General features: G+C 42.9%; 1 protein-coding gene across 1 annotated transcript in view; it reads right to left on the bottom strand.

The window, feature by feature from the left end:
- The window catches only part of DNAH9 (dynein axonemal heavy chain 9), a 357,089-nt gene that overhangs the window by 130,801 nt on the left and 202,896 nt on the right, over positions 1 to 23,392 (bottom strand). The window contains 5 exon segments of the mRNA XM_021694498.1: positions 1,900 to 2,133; positions 2,340 to 2,501; positions 2,878 to 3,020; positions 14,539 to 14,662; positions 16,465 to 16,627. Of these exon segments, the coding sequence (XP_021550173.1) occupies positions 1,900 to 2,133; positions 2,340 to 2,501; positions 2,878 to 3,020; positions 14,539 to 14,662; positions 16,465 to 16,627 (826 nt within the window).

The following is a 23,392-nucleotide window of genomic DNA, read 5'->3' as shown; positions in this document are numbered from 1 at the left end:
AACTGATGCCGGGACTGGGGAGGTTTCTCCACTAACCATGTGCAGGCAGAGTTGGGTTCACCTAAGGTATAACCAGTCTTCTCCTGGGGTGATTGATAATTTCCAGAGGATAGGTGAGCAGAGGGAGAACAGGTGCTGCTGGGGGGACAGTATTCTGAGGGCACTGTGGGTGGGGTGGGGGGAGACAGGAAGAGGAAAAAGCAACAGATGTTAAAAATAATCTGATAGGACTGCATTCTGGGATTCTATCACATGCTGTTTTCTAGAAGTTCAGAGATTGAGAGTACTGAAAAGTGTTGGGAGAGAAGATGCTACCTTTCTACAACAAAGGTACATGCCAGGTAAACACCTAGGGCTTTGGCTGGGATCTGTGTCCCTCGATCTGCCCTGAACTATAGCTCTGGGAAGGGGTGTGGTCACAGCACAAATGGACACAGAGTAGTGTCATGGACAACTGTCACATGTCACATGTGGACAAACACTGAGTTTGAACAGATCTCACCATGCCAGTGGGTAAATAAAGAAAAATAAAAAAAGGATCTTCGTAGAAATACAGAACAAGGAAGGGAAAAGAATCTAGGAGACTTAAGAAGAAGGACACGGGTCTGAAAATGGCACACTATCGGATCTAGAAAAAACATCAAGAGAGCTGTCCGCTATCATAGGATGGTGTCAATGACATGGTTGCAGGCAAACAGGCTGAAATAAAAAAAGCAATAGGATGTGTTGGAAGGAGAAAAGGATGAGGTGAGGAAGGGCTGTTAGGATATTAAAAATGTAATAGCATAATTAGAGTCTTCACTGGAAACCTAAGAAGCAGAAGCAATGTTACCCACTATTAAATTAGAATTGTTGAAGATAAACTTGAAAAGCTCTCCTAGAATGTAGAGGGAAAAAAGCCAAAAGGATGAGATCAATGAGTGAGGACATAATAGATACAGGGCACAGAGAAGCCATTGGCAAAAATTGCTCCTGGAGGAGAGGCCAAACCAGATGAATGAAACCAGATAACAGAAGAAAAATGGCCCAAGCAGAAGAAATTCTATGTGAACAGATTGCAAGGGCTCACTGCATCCCAATAAATGAGCTGAAATCCTCTAGACATATTGCATCTACGATTCAAGAAACTAAAGTGGGGAGAGAGGACAAGTCAGAAGAAGCAAATTCAACAGTTATGTCAAAGGCAAAGCTCTGTAATGATGACAAAGCAAAAGGCTTAGATATCTACAGGAACACGGGATGCCCAAGAATTAAAGTTGATCACAATTTGAGTTTAATGGTGCAAATGCAGGAAAACCACACCACCAGCTGACTCTGCTGTGGGCAAACAGGGCACAGAAGGGGGCCATCAAGGGATCAGCAATGTCTGATAGGCATGTTCCCTTTGGAAGAGTAAGTAGAAAAATATTACAAGGATAGGACAACAGGGACTTTCTTTCGATGGCCAACCAGTTGGGAATATATGAAGAAAATGCAAGAAATGAGATAGGATTTAAGAAATCAGGTTCTGATGATGCTTTGACAGACAATACAAAGAAATAAAAGAAAAATTGGTATAGATTCTTCTCTTTGGTTTTGAAGATGGAAGGGAAGCAGACTGGAGAGGAAAGGAAGGTAGCAGAAGAGGGGGAGAGGGGTAACAAGCAAAAGAGAAGAGGTGCTCCAGAGGATTCCATCATCAGTACCTGGGAGCAGACCAGACCTGAAGCTGAGAGTGTGACCCTCCTCAGGGAGAGCTCAGCCTTAACTCTTGGAACAGTTTCTGGTGACACCGAGGCCTCTGGAAAACCATACATGATTCTCAGGCCTGGACTGTGATCCATCCAGTTCCCTGGAATGGAGCGCTCCCACTCCCCCTCAGTGCTCTGAAGGCAGGAGCAACATTAGACCATCACCCACCTGTGCAGACGTGCTGTGAAGCTTCAGCAGCCCATTCTCGAGACGCTCCATTTTGGACTTGAGCTCTTCTCCATTTCTGCGCAGCAAGCTCTGGTAGAGTCTGATGAACTCCAGGAATGATTTGGGAGTTGTGTAGTTGTAGCGCTGCTCATTGCTCAGATAAGACTGAGACATCTGGTTGACACTTGTGTGCACAAAAGCCATGAACTTGCTAATTGACTGCTTGACTGTGGGCTGAAATCAAAGAGTGGGAAACAAAGCGACTGTCTGGACATGAAGACTGGAGGTGACGGCCCACGCTACTCATGGCCTCACCACATGGAAAGTTCTGCTCCAACAACTCTATCCAAGCCTGAACTTGAACCCTAAAACTCTGGACATGGAATTCCTTGTACCTGAGGTAGAGAGGAACTTGAAGAGTGTCTCCTTTGCTCTCTCACCTCAATGCCTTCTGTGTTCTGTAAGAAGCGGAGGCTGACGGACTCCAGTGCCTGCCGAGGCCACTCGTGGAACCAGTCGATGGCCGTGCAGTTCACAATGGCTGGGAACTTCCTGCTGCGGACTCTCAGCTTGTTTCCCACAGGGGAAAAACAGAGAGTCACCTGAGAAATCAGAAGGGCGGGGAGAACCAAGAAAGTATCAGGGAGATACTCACAGAGAGATATGGCTTTGGGTTCTTTATTTCCCAGGAAGTTGGGAAACACATCCAACAGAGGAAGAAAAAAATCTGTCAACACTAGCCAGGCTTCTAGCCAAGAAATTAAGAATGCTGGGACTGCATGAGGCAAGAGGGAGGCTACTGCCCTTGAAGCAGATGAGAAGGGCAGCCTTGCAAAATTGCTCAGGCGAAGAAGGGCAATCCACCTTCCCTGCCCACTCCCAGTATAATCAATGAGGGCAGCTGTGTCCAAAATATCAGCAGAGGCTCTTAAGAACCATCTCTGGTCCGCCTACCCTGGGCCGTAAATCCTTCTATACCTTCAGTTGTCGTCGGACCCGATTTATAAAAAACTTCCAACAGTTCTCTCTGTTGTCAACAAGACCTTGGCTCTTGACTTCATTCCTCACATTGTTTATGATGTTTTCGACTTCATCATCAGAGTAGAGGTCTGGGATCTCTCCTGGGAGAAATGGAACACAGATGGGTGGCTTTGACATCTCTCTGCATGATACAATAGGACATGAGAGGCTATCCAAACTTGGGACACAGGGCCTATGATTTTTTGGCCATGTTCCACCACTCTTGCTGGTGGAATTGGACAGATGCCATATCTACTCCTAACTCAGTGCAGGTGGAGGGATGATACTTTAAAGAATGGAACAGGGTACATGGCACCATTTTGTCCTGGGCCAGCAGCCTGTAGCACAAGAGCTTTCAACTCTCTTTACTTCTTTTGCCTAAAGCATTTATTTACTAACTACTGTTAGTAAGAATTTTGCTCCTGAGGAACTTAATATTTAGTAGGAGAAATAAAACAGATGTAAAATACCTATAATATAAAACCACAAGTGAAAAGGGCCATGAGAAAAATACAGATAAATCCGTATATTGATGATGAATGAGCTATACCTTTCTATTAAAGAAGAAAGGGAGAGAGCAAGGATGGTTTTAGGGGATCTAGTATATGATAAGTATGACATCTTAAAGTCAATGGGGAAAAATGAACATTCAATACATGGTATTAGGAAAACTGGGATCTGGAAAAAAAAAAACAACAACTATGGTTGGATCCTTATACTCCATTGCACACTAGGATAAATTCCAAATGGATCAATACTTAACTATAAAAAATAAAACCATAAAAATGGCAGAAGACATGAGGGAAATATTTTTATAACCTCTGAGTGGGGAAGGTCTTCCTAAGTGTAACTCAAAGTTGGTATGTTTTAAAAGAAAGATAAATCTGGTAAATATAAATTGACACATTTTATGTACAAATAAAAAATTATATAAAAAATAGAAAAAATGGCATGGTGAAAACATAGGCAAAGTATAACAAGAGCAAAACCAAAGAACCAATTAAAATATGTTTCTAAAAGATGACATACAAATGGTCAACACATACATGGAAAGGTGCTCAATATAATTAATTATCAGGGAAATGCAAATGAAGATCACAATGAGATATCACCTCACGCCTGTTGGGATGGCTATTATCAAAAAGACAAGAGATAATAAGTGTTGATGAGGATGTGGAGAAAAGGAAATCCTTGTGCACTGTTGATGGAAATGTAAACTGGTACAGCCAGTATGGAAAAGAGTACAGAGAAACTGAAGAAATTAAAGGTAGAACAAGTGCCATGTGATCCAGCAATCACACTTCTGGGTATATATTTGAAAGAAAAAAACCCAGATCTTGGAAATATCCATACTCCTCTATTCATTGCAGCATTATTCACAATAGCTAAGATATGAAAACAGCCTAAGTGCCAATCAACAGATGAATGGATCAAACAAATGTGATATATATACAGAAATATTATCCAGGCTTTAAAAAAAGAAAATCCTGTCATTTGTAGTAACATGGTAAACCTAGGGGGCATTATGCTAAGTGGAATAAGCCACAGAGAAAGAAAAATACCACATGGTATCACTTATACATGGGATCTAAAAAAACCAAAAAATAAACAAACCAAAAAAAACCCCAAGAAAACAAAACAAAACAAAAAAACAGTCATACTCAGAAACAGAGTAGAAAGCGGTTGCTGGGGGTTGGGGGTTGAAGGAAATAGAGAGAATATGATAAAAGGGCACAAACTTTTGGCTATAAGATGAATAAGGTCGGGCGCCTGGGTGGCTCAGTCGTTAAGCGTCTGCCTTCGGCTCAGGTCGTGATCCCAGGGTCCTGGGATCGAACCCCACATCGGGCTCCCTGCTCTGCGGGAAGCCTGCTTCTCCCTCTCCCACTCCCCCTGCTTGTGTTCCTGCTCTCGCTATGTCTCTCTCTGTCAAATAAATAAATAAAATCTTTTTAAAAAAAAAAGATGAATAAGGTCTTAGGATCTAATGTATAATAACACTGTACTGTATAACTGAAATTTGCTAAGAGATAGAACTTAAATGTTCTCATCCAAAAATTTTAAAAAGGTGGAAAAAGGAAAATACATATTTCCTCCAATTATAGTTAAATAGCTAATCTCCTTAATATGTAAAGAAACTCTCCACCATTACAGGAAAAAGTTAATAATACAATTGTAAGATATGGTGACAGATACAAAAAGAGAGCTCATGGTACAGGAAATACAAATATCTCTTAAATATATGAACATATGCTTTATCTCACTTGTAGCAACAGAAATGTACATCAACACTATATTTACTTTTTTGTTTGTACAAATAAGACTGGCAAACATATGAACACTCAACCTCATAGTAATAGAAATGTACTTTTAAAGTATGTCTAATTATTTTTACAAGATTTTTACAAGATTATTCTTACAAAGTTCTGAAAGTTAAATAAAATCCTGTATTAGTCAGGCAGTATATGTTGGATAAATCTTTTAAAAAATCCCAACTAAATATATAAAAATAAATATATGATGACCAGGTAGCATTTGTCCTAGAAAAGCAATGATGGTTAAGTCTTTGAGAAATCTATGAAAATAATTCACTACATTAATAGATTAAAGACCTAATACAATATCACCATTACAGAGATACATAAAATTTCCAAATACTGTTAGCAAACTAGGAATAAATAAGATTTCTCTTAACCTATAATAGATGTCTATTGCAGACCCAAAGCAAATATTATACCACATGGTGAAATACTAGAATATTCTCTTTCAAATCAGGACAAGACAAGCATAACTGCCATCATGTTTCCTATTCAATGTTATACAAGAGGTCCTAGACTATGCAAAAAACCAAGAAAAGGAAAATGTATAAGAATAGTTAAGGCAATAATAAAATTATTGTTTAAAATCTGATTTTCTACATAGAAAATCTAAGAGAATACATACATAAACCATCAGGACTCACAAGCATGTTCAAGAACAAGCTTGCTGGATACAAATCATACTGGAAATAAAAGGGCATCTGTATTCAAGCCAAGAAAAGTTACTTTACTTTTTAAAATCTTTTTTTTTTTTAAGATTTTATTATTTTTAAGTAATCTCTATACCCAACATGGGGCTTGAACTCACACCCCTGAGATCAAGCGTTGCACACTCTACCGAGTGAGCCAGCCAGGTGCCCCCCCCCCCAAAAAATGTTACTTTAAAAGTTATTTAGGATACCAACAAAAACTATAAGGCAGGTAGTAATATATGAAAAGATGTGCAAGATCTTAGTATAAAAACGGAAACATACTATTGAAGGTCATAAACAAAACCCTAAATAAACAGAAAGAGAAATTGTGCTCAGGGGAGGATGACTCAGTATTACCCCCATCATAAATCTGCAATTCCAACAACAAAAACAACAACAACAAAAAATCAAATGGATTTCTTTCTTGATCCTGACAAACATACTCTAAAATGTATACAGAAGAGCAAAGGGTAAACAACAGCCCTGACATTTCTGAAGAAGAACCAGAGGGAAGGATTTGCCCTACCAGAAATCAAGTCTCCTTATAAAACTATGTTAATTAAAACAATGTGAAACTGGTATGGGGCAAATAAATAGAACACTGAGGGCAACACCCTAGAAACAGACCCAATTATAAACAGGAAATTGATATTAAAAATCGGTTGCAGCCTTGAGACTGATTAATCAATAAGTAATGTTAGGACAATTCAGTATTAAGATTAATAATTAAAATTAGAACACTATATAAAAATAAATTTTAGGGGCACCTGGGTGTCTCAGTTGGTTAAGCATCAGACTCTTGATTTTGGCTCAGGTCATGATCTCAGGGGCATGAGATCGAGCCCCACGCTGGGCTCTGTGCTCAGCGCAGAGTCTGATTGAGATTCTCTTTCTCCCTCGCCCTCTGCCCCTCCCCCAGCCCCCCCCCCCCGTCTCAAATAAATAAATCTTTAAAAAATAAATTTTAGGTGGATTAAATACATAAATATGAAAAGTCAAACAGTAATTATTTTTTAAAGATTTATCCATCTATTAGAGAGAGAGTTGGAGGGAGGGGTAGAGGGAGAGAATCCCAAACAGACTCCCCACTGAGCACAGAGCCTGACATGGGGCTTGATCCCACGACCCATGAGATCATGACCCGAGTGGAAACCAAGAGACAGACACCCAACCAACTGAGCCACCCAGGTGCCCCCAAATAGTAATAATTTAAAAACAAAATGCAGGAGATAATTTTTATCATATTGAATAGAACAAAATGTCTGAAAAAGCACAGAGCATTAAAAAGAACTGTTAAGTTTTACAGCATTTAAACTAAATCAGCATGACACAAGTCAGATGCAGACTTCAAAGGGTACATACAATCCATATAATGAACAGAGGGTTAGTATCCAGAATATAAAAGGATCTCTTACAAATCCATAAGAAAAAGACCAAAAACCCCAGAGCAAAAGGGCAAACTACATAAAGAGGCAACTCACAGAAGAGGCATAGCCAGTAAACCCTCGAAAAGATGCTCAAGGTCACAAGTAAAAAGGGAAAGAAAACAATGAGATTTCATTTCACACCCACTGGCAAAAACCAGTATGTCAGGGAAACTGGGTGCTGGCGAGGTTAGGAGGAAACAGGCATCCATGCCCTATTGGTCAGAGAGAAAATATATACAACTAGTCTGGAGAGCAGCTTGACACTTTTTATAAAGTTGAAATGCAGGTACCAGACAGAAGAGCAATCTTGGGCACCTATCATAAAGAAATTCTGCACATGCATACTGGAAGTTTCTACTTTGCAACATCATGCATAACAGCATGGGAGTTTTATTACTTTCTGCATGTCCAGAAGAGTTTGTGAAGAAATACAGAAAAATGTCAAGGGAAGAAAATAAGTGAGGGTGGTGAGAGCATGAAAACTATGAAGGAGAGTCAGAAATTGGGAAAAGAAAACAGAGCAGAGTTCTGAATCAGGGACCAGGAGGTGGTCTCCTGGCTCAGATGGAGAAGTTGGTCTTGGGGAGGAAGGATGGTCATCTTGGAGGAAGAGGAAAAACTTATAAAGACATGGAGATGGGCTATGGGGTATAAGGATAGTTGTGAGGATCATACTAAACAACCAGGTCTTCTCCACGAGAGAGAGAAAGAGAGAGAGAGAGAGGAGACATTGAGGGAGGTAAAGAATAAAGGAAGCTCTAGTAGAGCTAAAATCCTGAAAACACTGGATACGACGTAAAGGTGAGTGGGGTGCACTCTGGGATATTGTATGGGCCTCAGGAAAGCTCTTCCCCATTTCCACAACAAGGCTTTAGGTGAGTCCTGAGGCTATCTGGACCTGAAATCATATACAAGTTCCCCTTTAAAGTTCTCCAACACCCACATGCTTCTTTCTTCCTCCATAACCAACACAGAAATGTGAGCATCATAGAAACGCTGGAGGTCGAAGATGCCACTGGGGCCACCCTACCCATATTACCTCCTTGTGGACTCAGATGGGGTCCCCAAAGGTGGGTGGTTTGGCAAATGATCTGTAACTAATCAGAGTGATGGGAATTCTGATTTTATCCATCAGTGACGCTGCTGTGCTTCCTTGACGTACTTTATCTGCAGGAAAGTCATGCCAACTTCCAACAAATCTCTGGCCTTCATAGTCTGACCACACTAACCCAGCCAGGAGTTCAGTGAGGATTTTATACTAATTAGACTTAATCGTTTCAAAGGTCAAAATGAAAAAAATGGATGATCATGAAAGCGATCATTTACTTTCTTCCCTTAATTGGACAAACTTGCTTTAACTCCCGTCCATTAAGATATTTCGGAGCATGCATATAAAACACCCTGAGCTATAACTTGTCAAAACCAAGGTCTTAGTAATGGAACAATCCTGTTCTGCGTCATTTGATAAAAACAGAGGTCAGAGGAAACTCCTCTAAGAAAATGAAATGGTATGTATGTATGTATGTATGTATGTATGTATGTATGTATTTATTTATTTTAAAGATTTTATTTATTTATTTGACATAGAGAGAGAGACAGCGAGAGAGGGAACACAAGCAGGGGGAGTGGGAGAGGGAGAAGCAGGATTCCCGCTGAGCAGGGAGCCCGATGTGGGGCTCGATCCCAGGACTCTGGGATCATGACCTGAGCCGAAGGCAGACGCTTAACCGACTGAGCCACCCAGGCGCCCCTGAAATGGTAGTTAGCATGTGTTGGGAATTAAGGAGTTCAGGGAAGTTTTAAAAAGAGCAACACTCAGATGGAATTGACGTGACCCATACTCATCCGGCTTCAGGAGCTGACTGCCTATGTTGGTCTGTATAATCTGTGTTCCCTTCTCTATTACCACGTTAGAGCCCTCCCGTGAAGACTTGCATTCCCTTTGGTCTTAGAACATTTGTAATAACACAGTCTGCATTCTTCGTCTATTATTTGAAATATGGGGGACTTAGGTTCTTTTTTTTTTTTTTTAAGACTTTATTTACTTGAGAGAGAGAGAATGAGAGAGACAGAACGAGCAGGGGGAAGGACAGAGGGCAAAACAGACTCCTCACTGAGCAGGGAGCCCAACACGGGGCTCGATCCTAGGTCCCTGAGATCATGACCTGAGCTGACGGCAGACGCTTAACCTACTGAGCCACCTAGGCGCCCCGGTTCTTTTGGTGTTTTAGGTATAACACGCTTGAGATGGAGGAGCCCAACTATAGTCTATAGGCTAATCTGGCCTGCTGCCTCCGTGTGCATGGCCTGCAAGCTAAGAGTGGTTCTTATAATTTTTAATGGTTGAAAAAAATTAAAACAATACTTAGTGACTCATGAAAATTACAGGACATTCAAGTTTTATTGTCCGTAAACAAAGTTTTATTGGTCACCACTGTAATCATTCATTTATGGATTGTCTACGGCTGTTTTCCCAGTATGACGACAGAGTTGAGTAGTTATGACAAAGACTGTCTGGTCTAAAAAACTGAAAATATTCACTTTCTGACCCTTGGTAGAAAAAAAAAAAAAAAAGTATGCCTACCTGGTTTATGTGATACCCTGAGTGCTGATGCTGAAAACACCAGGCCATTTGGAGACTTTCTCTGTGTTCTTAGGATGCTGTCTGCCACTAGGTCCCAAGAGCCCTTAAGAAGGTCCCCAGGTGCAATGCAGTGCCTCTGATTTGGGAGCAAAGTCTGCATCTTCAGGTTTGTTCCTTCAATTTCCCCTGACAATATCCCCGTCACTTACTGTGTGATGTAGGTAGTCACGCTGAAAGCAGGGGACCGAACTGCCAGAGGGAACTGGGTGATGTGAACAGAGGCAGAGGCTGTTTAAACATCTGCAAAGTTTCCTCCTGAGGCCAAAATTCGGGAAATGCTGTTTCTGCCTCCAATTTGTGCCAGCATTACCGTGTCCTAATACTTTGCAAGTCAGACTAATCATCATCTTCTCTGTGCTCCTGTGGGACTTTCAGAGAGGCCTCTGGAGGAGGAGGTCCTTCCTCTGGGGGAGGAGGTCCTGATGGTTTCAGATGGCTCTGTTAGTTGGAGCTTGATTATAAAACAGACGAAGCTAAGGGTTGGGTCCTCCATGAACCGGTTAATGTCACACTGGCTTAGGGCTCTGGCTCCATCTAGGCCTACAATTTTTCCAGAACATTTCTCTGGTCTCAAGGGGGAAAAAGGAGGGGAGTGTGGTGGCTGTCTCGGTACCTGTGCCCCTCTCTCTGCATGCTCGAAAGCCATCTCAAAACATGTGTGCAACAGTGAGATCTAATACGTAAAACAGCACATCATTCTCATGGTATCATGCACCTTAGTTCAACAAATCCCTCCCGAATACTCATTATGGGACCAGAGATGTGTTAACTGCTGACAATATGAATGAGGGAGGGTTATAATTCTATCAGCATTGTATTGTCTCCTAAACTGGGCAATAGGTACTTAATCCTTTTCCTCTTGTATCCCTACATTATTTCGTAACAAAAAAATTCACCGACAACACACAACATAATGTCTGCCTTTCATAAATTTACAATGCTCTTTCAGTACAATGGTGTGTGCAGCCACAGAGTGGTCTAGAAATGTGGAGGGATGTGACAGTGGATCACTCTTAGGAGTGACAGTGGATCAGTGAAGATTTCCTAGAGAGAGAATGCTCAAGATAAGTCTCATAATATGGGTAGAAGTTAATCCAGACAAAGGAGGAGAAGGGCATGAAGTTCAAAAGGAATCATGTAAGGATGTGAAGGAAGTCAAGTAGAGTGGATTATCTCAGGGAGTTAGGAATTACTAGATCACAGAGTAGGTCAAAGGCAGGGTGTTTTCTTGGATTTTCTCCTGCATTCAGTTAGAAACCAATGGAGAAACTGTATTTTAGAAAGACCCTTTGGAAGCAGTGAGGAGAATGGATTAGAGGAGGTATTGCCTAGGAGATGGGGGATGAGATAAGAAGTGTCTACATTTGTTGGGGCATCTGGGTGGCTCAGTTGGTTGAGCATTTGACTCTTGATTTTGCCTCAAGTAATGATCTCAGGATCGTGGGATTGAGCCCCACATCAGGCTCTGTGCTCAGTGGGGAGTCTGCTTGAGGATTTCTCTCCCTGTCCCTCTGCCTCTCCGCCCCCAACTCGTGTTCTCCCTCTCTCTCAAATAAATAAATAGATCTTAAAGAAAGTGTCTACATTTGTTGAAAAAACAGATGAAAAGACCAATGGTAGCTATGATAGCTATGATTTGGAATCAGAAATGGTTAGGGGGTAAAATTTGTGGCATTTGATTATCTCTTGGGTAGAGGTGATGAGGGAGAGGTTAGAAATATCGGACAATGCACAGGGACATAGTCTCAATAATTTGTGTGGAAATTCAGCACCATGTGAAGGAAAGGAAAGGCTGACTACTCAAACCCTTTGGCATTTCTGTTTGGTAGCTGGAGAGCCAACCAGGTTCTGGTTTAAATTTCCACATCTGTGGTTTGAGGACACATCTGGTGGAGACCACAAGTATGCTCAGGAGATCGGGTGCATGCTGGCTGGCTTCTCTTTTGCCCCACACTTTGTCTTTTCTCATCAGGAAATCTAGTTCTGGGTCTCATGGGAGAATAACAATCCAATTCCAAGTTGTTATGACTATTTCCAGACTCCAGATTTTCTTTTCTGTTTAAAATTTAATTTTATTTTTAGTATTTAAAAAAAATATTATTTATTATTTGATGGGGGTGGGGGGGAGAGAGCGAGCACACAAGCAGGTGGAACAGCAGGCAGAGAGAGAGGGAGAAGCAAGCTCCCTGTTGAGCAGAGAGCTGGACATAGGGCTCGATCCCAGGACCCTGGGATCATGACCGGAGCTGAAGGCAGACACTTAACTGACTGAGCTATCCAGGCACCCCCTTTTCTTTTTTTTTAGAGAGATAGAGTGTGTGTGCACATGAGTGGGGGGAGGGGCAGAGGGAGAGGGAGGGAGAGAATCCCAAGCAGGCTTCATGCTCACTGCAAAGCCCAATGTGGGGCTTGATCTCACAACCCTGAGATCATGACCTGAGCTGAAATTGGGAGTCGGCTGCTCAACCAACTGAGCCACCCATGTGCCCCCCAGACTCCAGATTTTCGTGTGATGGATGGAGACCACTAATATATCAATTCTGGATCTAATCATTTTAAGATCCTTGATGATGAGGTGGTCTGTCCATGTTTTATATACCAACAGGAGTTTTGGCCCAGATATAAAAGGACAGTTTGGTTCAGAGACGGAGAGGCATAGGACTTTATAACAAGGGGGACCCAAGTGGTTATTAACTATTCCAGTATGCCATAGAGTGTATGATATTCATGTTTGAGCATAGCACCTACCAACTGGAACATGGAAGCTTAATAAGTGGATCTGAATATATGAATAAATGGAGAGTGATCTAGTCTGGGCTGGGGAAGAGAAATGTTAACTTTGGAGTGAACAATTAAGCCTTTTGAAAAGCAGAAGGAAAATCCCAACATAAAATAAAGTATTAAATCTGGCAGAGTTTGGAAAGGAAGAGACACCACCCCTGAAACAGACAAGGTTCTCTTAGCATGGACTGCAGTAAAATGGACTTTTTGGAATGTGTGAAAGTTGGAGACAGTTGTGCTGTTCCAGAAAGCTAGGGAATGATTCTATTTCCTCTCTCTAGGTTAGGATGGGGACTTGCTAGTTCTGAGTTTTGTTCAAGAGCTAAGAGGAGACACACTTTGTAAGAATTTCTTAATTACCTGCATTTGATGGCCAGTGTGCCTTCTCCAGGAATTATTGTAACAGGGCAGTAAGGACATAGCAAAATTTGGAATTTTCAGATTCAGCAAGGACCAACGTTTCATGCATAGTTTCACCAGCAGCTACATGATGCCAAGGAAGGGCTCTGGCAGCCAAGAGAAGGGACCCAAAGATATGCTTCCTTTGTTTCTGATCTGTATGGCCAACTTGCTTCTTATGCTATTACCTACCTTTTGCTAATTAAGCTAGGAACTCTATTTAATTTTTAAACTTTGTGTGTAGGATTTCTTCCCATCTATCTGTAACCCAACTGAGATGCAACTGGCATAATGATAGGTTCTGAAATGTTTGCTTGGTGTCAGAAGTGGGACTCAAGCATTTACCATTGAAACCATGAATTACCATTATGGTTTGATTTTGGAAATGGTGTCAGGAAATCAAGGGATCAAACAATGAGCTAAAGAACTGTGGGAAGAAACTGGAGAGCCTATGAGATTAGTAGGACATTGAGGAGAATGTTTTGGGGGTAGAGTTGAATCAGTGGAATACACTCACTGTACCTTTATCTCTAAACTAATAAGACTTGTAGATAACTAGAGAGGAATGAGTTCATGGCAAGATAGCCTGACATAGTGTTATAGTCTGCACTATGTTATCCAAGAGTGGAGTGATTGTACAACCCCACAAAATTGAAAAATGAAGGGGGTGGGGAGGTCCTGAGGAATTCCTGAAGCCCTCTCTGGACAGGCAGTCAATTAATTTCTAGCAAATTATTTATTTGACAGGGAAAATTAGAACTAAGATGTGCTCTAGTTCTCCCTGTCAAAGTGGTTAAGAACAAAGGGAGGAATATCAGAGAAGTATTACTTTTAATTGCATCTCCATTTTAACAGGTGTATGTAAATCTTATTTTTATATAGAAGCCTTAAAAGAGAAATGTGAACTTGAAACTTCACGACCTTGGAGCAAGCTGATTGCATTATGTTTTCACTGGGCAGGGCTTCAGAAATTCATTTACACTTGAAAAACTTGTCTTCTAAATGAAAAATTAAAAATACTTAATTGAGAAATAAAATTTCAAATTCATAAAAGTATACCAACTTCTGTGTCTCAGACATTATTTTAGGAGAAGGTGACCTGGCTGGATTGGAGCCAACTGAAATACAGGGTGAGAGATCTAGTTCCAGTCAGACAGCCCCAAGATTACTATACGTTTTGCAATGAAAGGAGCCAGGATAAGGCACAGTGCTAACCTTAAAAGGATCTTAATGAACCAGTCCTCTACTCTATCAGTTTTCTCTCTCATTTCTATGACCTAGCTCTCCGGACCTTGGAGCACCTTGGGGTGACTCTGACTCTAGGGGGAATTCACACTCAAGAGCAAAGAGTTTCTTACCAGATGCCAAGAGATCATTGATTAGCACAAGGAACTTCTCATCAGCCACTTGGGCATCGGTCATGAGAAACACCATGCTGAGATTCTTCACTCCGGCTTTCAGGCACAAACTGGCCAGGTCCATCTGTGGAAACAATCAGTATTAAAGATCTTAGGGAAGATGGCTTGATCGAAAGAGATCCCCAACCAGCTCTTTAGGAATGGGATCATTTCCTTATCTACTTTAATGGGAAATAAAGCGAAACAGCAATGGGAAGTAGGAAGGAGTGCTATCTTGTACTGACAAGTAGGGAAATGGGCCTCATTCCCAGGCTCCAATCGCAGTAGAGGTGGACAAGTAAAATTAAACAGTGATGATCTTTAATTCATACAATCACTGCGGATCCTATCCTAGCTTCTGGAGCTCCTCCTTTGTACAAAGAGGTAACAGCTTTCCAAAGGGACAGAGATAGTCCCTGTTCATCTGTGTTACTTATATCATCATACAAGTGAATGACCTGCCCCAGAAGGCAAGCAATTGCTCTTGGTCTTGACAGAAGAGTCATGTACTTGGGGCTACCGACCTGGGTGATGAATGTATCTTATGCTAGCACTGTTTTGTGTTCTCGTGACTTGCTCCAGCAAAAGCCTTGTGTTGGAATAAAATATACTAGGGAACACACACACACACACACACACACACACACACAATCACCTGGTAGGAAATTATATCCATTCAAAACTGCAGGTGGATGAAGTTTTGGGCTAGGATGCCAAGCCCTGAATTTTTCCAGCTTAGTCAATCTTGGTTCAATCTCTGCATCCCTCTCACAAAGCTCAGCTCTCAGTCCCTGATCTTGCTCTTCTCACTCACATCACTCAAAGCTCATTTTCTAAGAGCCTCATGCATTTCCTTACAGCAAAGCTTCTTTCATGTCCTATATATCATTCCCCTTTAGAGTTCATGAACTTCCTTTAATATCAACTGTTCTCAACCTTATGCACTTACAGAATTAGTTAAGACAATGTTTCTCAACTCTCATTGGAACCATCTGGGGGGATGCTTTGAAAAGTCTTGATGCCCAGGCCATTCCTCAGACTAGTTAAGCCAGAACTTCTGGAGGGTGGGATGTAGGCATCAACAGTATTTGAAGGGGATTCCAGTATATAACCAAGGTTGAGAACCACGGTCTTAGATCATTCTGTAAATGTGTATTTCTCATACGCACTAACTTGTTTCCTCTTTTTTGGAACCACTGAAGACCTGGTGTATGACCTTAGATCCGGCCAGTCATGGAGAGGCTGAGCTGTGCTTTCAGAACCGCAGGGAGCACCACTGGTTGAGAGATTATGAAGGCAGGTGGGCAGGCCTGGCTCTAGGCTGGCTGGAATTCTCCCAAGGACAGCAAGGGCAGCATCCTGGTGGAAATTACATCAGGACTCCCGACCCTGCCTCTGTTGTAACCAGGCACAAAAGAGAAGGGCAAAGTGACCTCTGAAGGTTGTCTAAATGCCTTTCCCCATGTTCCAGAGCATGCAGCACAGCTGCTAAGAGCTCAGTGTCTGGAACCAGGAAATGTCACTGAAGCTCCCAGTACCTGGTGGGTACTGGAACAGTCTTTCAAAATACGAATTTCTTACAGAGCTTGGGCAGACTGTCAGAATTCCTTCAAAGTCTACCAGAACTGCTGGAGAGCTGTGTGCTAAATTTGACAGAGAGGTGCCTCAGATCCGGTGAGAGCCAAGGTTACCCAGATGGAGCTGAAGCAGCTGAGGTTTTACAAATGTAGAACTGAGTCTAATAAGTAAAGAGCCCCAGGTGTCACCAGCCCAGAAGTGAGGAAGGGAATGGCCAGTCACTTAAGGGGAGGTTCTGAGCAAGGTGAGTGAAGAGCTAAGGAAGGGTGACAGGGAGTTGTGGGCGGTTGGAAGGGGGCTGGCTCTTACCTTGAAGTCCGGGATCTGGTAGCCCTTCCGCAGCGTGATCTGGAATACATCCATGGAGCTGATGAACGCTGCGAGCCTTGTCAGACTCTGCTTGCCGCTCCCACCCACGCCGACCAACAGCGCATTTCCCCGGGGGGACTCCAAGATGCGGTTGATGTGGCAGCTGAGGGGAAGGAGCAGAGGCACATGGCCTGGATCAGACTTTCCTCCATGAGGAGCCTGCACCACGGTCCAAGTGAGCACTGGAACTCCCTTCGGAGGCCCATCATGGGCTGAGCTGCAGGAAACATGAGTTACATTGTCCCCAAACCTGGCCTCACCTTCTTGCCCAAATGGATGGAAGTCATTCCTGCTTTTTGCTTTAAGCTAAAACCTCTGGTGAACTCTGGTGGAGGAAGACTCTGCTCATGGCAGCCAGAAAGGACTGGAGGGGACCCGGGCTCACCCTCCCTCCCCTCCCCAGCTGAGCCTGACTCTGCCACACCTCCCACAGCCCTCGGCCTCACCTACTTGTGCTTTCAAACAAGAGGAGGGGGCAGGAAAAAGAGAAGAGTAGGAAAAAAAAAAAATCCAGGGGAGGCTAAAGGACAAGCAGGAACAGAACTGTTTGTTCCACTAAAGAGAGAAGAAGTAAAATTAAAGTCAGCAGAGTAACAGGGAGCCTTGTTGATGCCCTTGTAATGAATGTGGATTCTTGGTGTCAACCTACAAGACACCCACTTGTTTGGCTTCTGGCTTCTTCCCCTTTTAGCTCTACTCACCTCTCTCAGTACCCATATTCCCACCCAGCAATGATGAAAGATCCCCAGGCCCTGGGCTTAGACTACATCCTGCAGAGGACCCACCTTCCCCTGACTCACCAGGCCTTCCTCAAATGCCGCCCTTTCATCCACCTGTCCATAGACCCTCCTCCACATTCTTCTTTCCCCTTAGCGCTATGTATATACCTTACATAAGGTACCTACATTCTTTATTTTAAAAAGTCCTATTCCCTTTCTTTCCCCATCTTAAAAACAATAACTATTCATTGTACAAAATGCATAAAATACGGAAAAACTACAATTCTATACTAGATAGCAATAAACACCACTGACATTAATTATATGCCCTTCTGGACTTTTTCCTAGAGTCTGTGTGTTTAAAGCACATATTTATGGGTATATACACTTATTACATCTGAAAGCTCAATATATATCTACCCCGTTGTCAAATCGGGTTCACGCTGTATACTAAGCAGCTCTTTGAAACCACTTTTCCATTTAGCCATATTCTGTGAATATTTTCCTACACCACTGAGTAATTGCTAAGTCATGCTTTTAATGGTGGAACAACAGAATAAATACCTTATCTGCAATAGCCTACTACTGGATATTTAGGTTGTTTCCAACATTTTCCAGTCATAAATAATGCTACGTAAATATTTTTTGTTTCTATCTTTCATCATGTCCTCAGGATAGATTCCTAAAAGAAAATCACTGAGTCAAACAGTAAGAAAATTTTTTTGGCTTTTGATACATACTGAAAAGCCGCCTCCCAGCATGGTGGCACCAATTTGTCGTCTTCTTGGGTAGAATTGATCAAAAGGTGGATCTATTATTTTGAAGGGTGAGAATATGTTAGATTATGTGAGTTTCATTAGAATGTGTTATGTCAGAAAACTTGGGAAATGGATAAAAGGAGGACGAGACGACAGGTGTTGGTGAACTTGGACCTGGACAAGTGTGCAGAACAAGAACTCAGGGGGAGTCTGACTGAACAGAGCACAGCATACATCTGAGATTGAATGGCGTAGGCTACAATCCTGTGTCTTTATCTTGTGTTAATGATATTACAATGACAAATATCATATTCACATTAAGTAAGGGTCATCAGGGGTGGGGCAACTTAGGTCCAGCTAATCCCAATTTGGAGGGAGTGGGGGGGTGGCCAGGAGAGTTTTGATGAGTGGGACTTACGTATCAACAAAGCATGAGCATGTATGAGGTTACAGGGCTCCTCTTGACCTTCTGTGGCTTGAGTTTTTTACTATTGCACATTTCCGGCATATACTGATGACTGGGTCATAATCAGCATCAATAAACTAGATGTTTGTGGGTCCTCATTGCCTCCTCTCTCCTGTGGGATGTGTTTGCTATTGAGAAGGAAGCCCCGGCAGGAGGGCAGGTAAGCCAACAATGCCCACCTACCAGCAGGTAGGAAGAGTCTGGCCCCCACTCTTGTTGACACTGGGTCTTATACATGTATTTTTAAATCTTTGCCAATTGAATGGTTGACACTATGATTTAAATTTTTATTCCTTTGATATCTATGGAATTAAACATTTTTCTTATTAATCATTATATATTTTTTGTTTTGTGAATTTCCTTTTCATGTCCATGGCCCACTTCTTTTTTTAAAGTTTTATTTATTTAAGTAATCATTATACTTAATGTGGGGCTTGAACTCACGACCCTGAGATCAAGAGTTGCACGCTCCTCTGACCGAGCCAGCCCGGTGCCCCGAGTGCCCGCTTCTTAATTGAAGAGTTCTAGATTTGTAAGACCCCTTTAGGTATGTTCTGAAACATCCCTCCAATTTGTCACTTTTACCTTTTCATTTTAATGTGCTTTTGGATGTGCAGAAAATTTTAGCTTTCTGGATTTAAAATTGTTAAGTCACTAACTTTTTGTAGTGAAAATTAATTCCCCCAAGTGTTTAGGAGTTATTTATTGACCTACACTTAGTTCTTTTGCGATTTTGCTTTTCCCCTTTATAATTATTTAATTGGGATGTTTCTACTTTGTCTTGTATCAGATAGATTTACAATTCTCTGGCCCCCTTATTAAATCCTAGTTTTGAGGCATTGGAAGAGTGTGTACTCATCTTGTATCCTCTACAGTCCTCGCACATTGAGGGTATTCGGTAAATTTTGGTTAAACTGAAACAGAACACATACCTTACGTCAGTGTCACATCTGGAGGGATGTACGCAATCATACATTATGCGAGGGGCAAGGACGCATCTGCTTCGTGTCTGTATTAGAGGGTGCCTGACTCCAAGGATAAAAGAGAAACTGAGGTGCTAAGATATCCAGGCCCTCTCTTTGGAGGAGAAGTCCACCTGGGTTCTCTGGGCCGCCCCACACTCCCTCTATTCTGGAAGGCCTGAATTTAGCTTAGCATGGTCCCTGCTATTCAATATCTAAATGGGAAATGCATCATTAGTTCTGAAGTTTCCAGAGAAGAATGGTTCAGACTGCAGCTGTCAGCATTAGACTCCAGCTGGGGATTCATTAACAACCTCTGATGAGGGCAAAGGACTCTGCATTCAAATTACAACATTTAAAAAAGAAGATCAATATTCTGAAAGGCTCCTGGGCGAGAAAACCAGTGCGGTCTAAGTTAAGCTCATTACTGAATTTCTGCGAGATTAAAAACAAAAGCTGAAGATGTACCACAGCTGGAGGAAGCGGGCTTATTGAAGGCTACACGCACACGTCTGCATGCACACACACGCATGCACACGCATATGCACACGTGTGTGCACACACACGTGCACGCATGCACACCCTAGACGTCCTAGAGAATGGATAAGATACACAAAGGAAGGGGCACAAGAGAAGTACATCTTTTTCATTAAGTGATGCTAAGAGAAAGAAAAAGAGGCAGAACAATCTCTGTGGGAGCCAATAAACCCAGAAAAAAATAAAGATTATGCCAAAAGCAGTGGAAGAGACTTGGTGTGAAGCTTTAAGGAAATGCAGACCAAGAATCTGCTGAAACGGTGAAGATAGTCAGCGGGAGGGCACAGTGGTAACACTAAGGACAGAACAGCACAAAGAAAAAGCCTAGCATCTACGGACTGCTTGTTAAGCACAAAGCACTGGACACACCAGTAGCAATAACCCTACGACACAGACATTCTCACTACCCTCACTTCCCAGAGGAGGAAACTGAAGCTCACGGAAGTTCAGCGTCCTTTGCTGAACACCGCAGCTAATTGAGAATCCCTAGAACCAGGATTTGAATGTGGATCTGGCTCTGTCTCTAGAACATGTGCCCATAACTCACTACGTGGCTCTCCGTGGTCAGGTTCAACAGAAAAGGGCGGTAAGAATTAGCAGCAGAACCATATGATCCAGCAATTGCACTACTGGGTATTTACCCCAAAGATACAAAAGTAGGGATCCGAAAGGGTACGTGCACCCCGATGTTTATAGCAGCAATGTCCACAATAGCCAAAATGTGGAAAGAGCCAAGATGTCCATCGACAGATGAAAGAAGAGGTGGTATATATATACAATGGAATATTATGCAGCCATCAAAAGGAATGAGATCTTGCCATTTGCAACGACGTGGATGGAACTGGAGGGTATTATGTTGAATGAAATAAGTCAAACAGAGAAAGACATGTATCATATGATCTCACTGATATGAGGAATTCTTTTTTTTTTTAAAGATTTTTATTTATTTATTGAGAAAGATAGTGATAGAGAGCATGAGAGGGGGAGAGTCAGAGGGAGAAGCAGACTCCCTGCTGAGCAGGGAGCCCGATGCGGGACTCGATCCCGGGACTCCAGGATCATGACCTGAGCCGAAGGCAGCCGCTTAACCAACTGAGCCACCCAGGCGCCCCTGATATGAGGAATTCTTAATTGCAGGAAACAAACTGAGGGTTGCTGGAGTGGGGGGTGGGGTGGGAGGGATGGGGTGACTCGGTGATGGACACTGGGGAGGGTATGTGCTCTGGTAAGTGCTGTGAATTGTGCAAGACTGTTGAATCTCAGATCTGTACCTCTGAAACAAATAATGCAATATATGTTAAGGGAAAAAAAAAGAAGAAGAAGAAGAAGCTGGTAGGAGGGGTAGAATGAAGGGGGGAAATCGGAGGGGTAGACGAACCATGAGAGACGATGGACTCTGAAAAACAAACTGAGGGTTCTAGAGGGGAGGGGGGTGGGAGGATGGGTTAGCCTGGTGGTGGGTACTGAGGAGGGCACATTCTGCATGGAGCACTGGGTGTTATGCACAAACAATGAATCATGGAACACTTCATCTAAAACTAATGATGTAATGTATGGGGATTAACATAAGAATAAAAAAAAAAAAAAAGAATTAGCAGCAGAGCTTGGGAAAGGCTTCGGGGAATCGGACCGGAGAGACCAGTAAGAGCTCAAGTAGTCAGAACAATGAGCCAGATGATAATATCAAAATGCGCATACGCCTCATCGCACCTATGAACAGACGCCCTTCCCTCACCCCTTGACCAGCCCTGCGTGTTCCTGGGGAGTGCTAGAGCCTCCACCCTGCTCAGCCTCACCCTGCTCCCACCTTGGGTATCAGAAGTCGGGACCTTCCTGGAGAGAGCCCAAACCCCTCTGCCTCGGGCACTGTGTTCCCGGCCGCGAATCTTCTCTCTTAGGTTGTCTGTGTTTCTCACGGTTGGTTGTCATTCCACTCTCTGGCACAAGGTGGGGTGCTTCTGCTCTCTGGGGCTGGTAGAGCGGGCAGAGGTCTGAGGAGCCCCGGGGAGCAGAGGGCAGTACAAAGACCATGTCATGGGACATTGATGTTTTTAAACAAATGTACATGAAATTATACGTCCAAATATACTTTAATCTTGAGAACTGCCTCCCTTGAGGTAGTTCATTATTCCAGTTATTTTGCCATTGCTAATGCAGCTCAGGCTTCTCTCTGGAAACCATCTTCAGAGCCTCTTAAGGAGCCTCAAGACAAAAGCCAGTTTTCATAGCCTTATTTTTTTCTAAAAACCAGTATTAGTCAGTTTGATCACCCATGTTGGAAACCGCACTGACTGAATCACTTGCTCTTCTCCCAAATTAAATTTACCTTGAAAGGACAGAGATTTGTCTCAATTCCAAGACTATGACACAGGCTCTGATAGCTGTTAAAGAGGGGGACATGCTCACTGAACTTTCCCGAGGTTCGGAAATGGATGTCCCAAAGCCTGGTCCTGGCCACTGACTATGCACCAGACACCGTCCAAGGTTTTGGGGATTCAGCAGTGGGCAAGACCGAGTCTGCGCACAAGGAGCTCGCACTGGATCAGGAGAGACAGAAATGCAGATGAGGAAGCACCACAGTGTGATGGCCAAGAGCAAACGTGCTGGAGTCACAGTGTGTTAGTGTAAGCTCTGGCTTCTCAGTTTCTGGGGTGCGGGGCGCTAGGCAGCTTCTCCCATCTCTCTGGGTGGTAGCCTCCTCATGTGTAATATACAGGGATAAGAGCAGACCTTACTCTCTTCAGGGTTTTTGTGAAGACTAAATGAAGTGATGTATGCAAAGCTCTACGCACCAGGCCCATGGTGAGTTGTGTGTTCAGGGTAGCTCCTACGTATCACGTCAAATGCTGCCTTTCCAGAGAGGTCTTCCTGACCACCTTATTTAAAATTGCAAACAACACCCTCCCCACCCTCCACTAGCACTCTGTATCCCATTTCCTTCTCTGTTTTTCCTCTACGTCATTTACCCTAAATGAGATGCTAAGAATTTTTGTTGAGTACCTGCCATGTTCCAGACACTGTCCTAGGTATAGAGATCTAGCAGTGAATAAAAAAAAGATCCTTGCACTCACAGTATGCCTAATCCATGGATATGTGTTGGATGGATGGATGGGTGGATAGATGGATGGATGGATGGGTGGGTGGGTGGATGGATGGTTGGATGGGTGGATGGATGGATGGATGGGTGGATGGATGGATGGATGGATGGATGGGTGGGTGGATGGATGGATGGATGGATGGATGGGTGGGTGGGTGGATGGATGGTTGGATGGGTGGATGGATGGATGGATGGGTGGATGGATGGATGGATGGATGGATGGGTGGGTGGGTGGATGGATGGTTGGATGGGTGGATGGATGGATGGATGGGTGGATGGATGGATGGATGGATGGATGGGTGGGTGGGTGGATGGATGGTTGGATGGGT

This window comes from Neomonachus schauinslandi, chromosome 15, assembly GCF_002201575.2.
Source record: "Neomonachus schauinslandi chromosome 15, ASM220157v2, whole genome shotgun sequence".
Classification (NCBI taxonomy): Eukaryota; Metazoa; Chordata; class Mammalia; order Carnivora; family Phocidae; genus Neomonachus; species Neomonachus schauinslandi.
The sequence above is the reverse complement of the archived record's forward strand: the minus strand, read 5'-3'. Positions and strand labels throughout refer to the sequence as shown.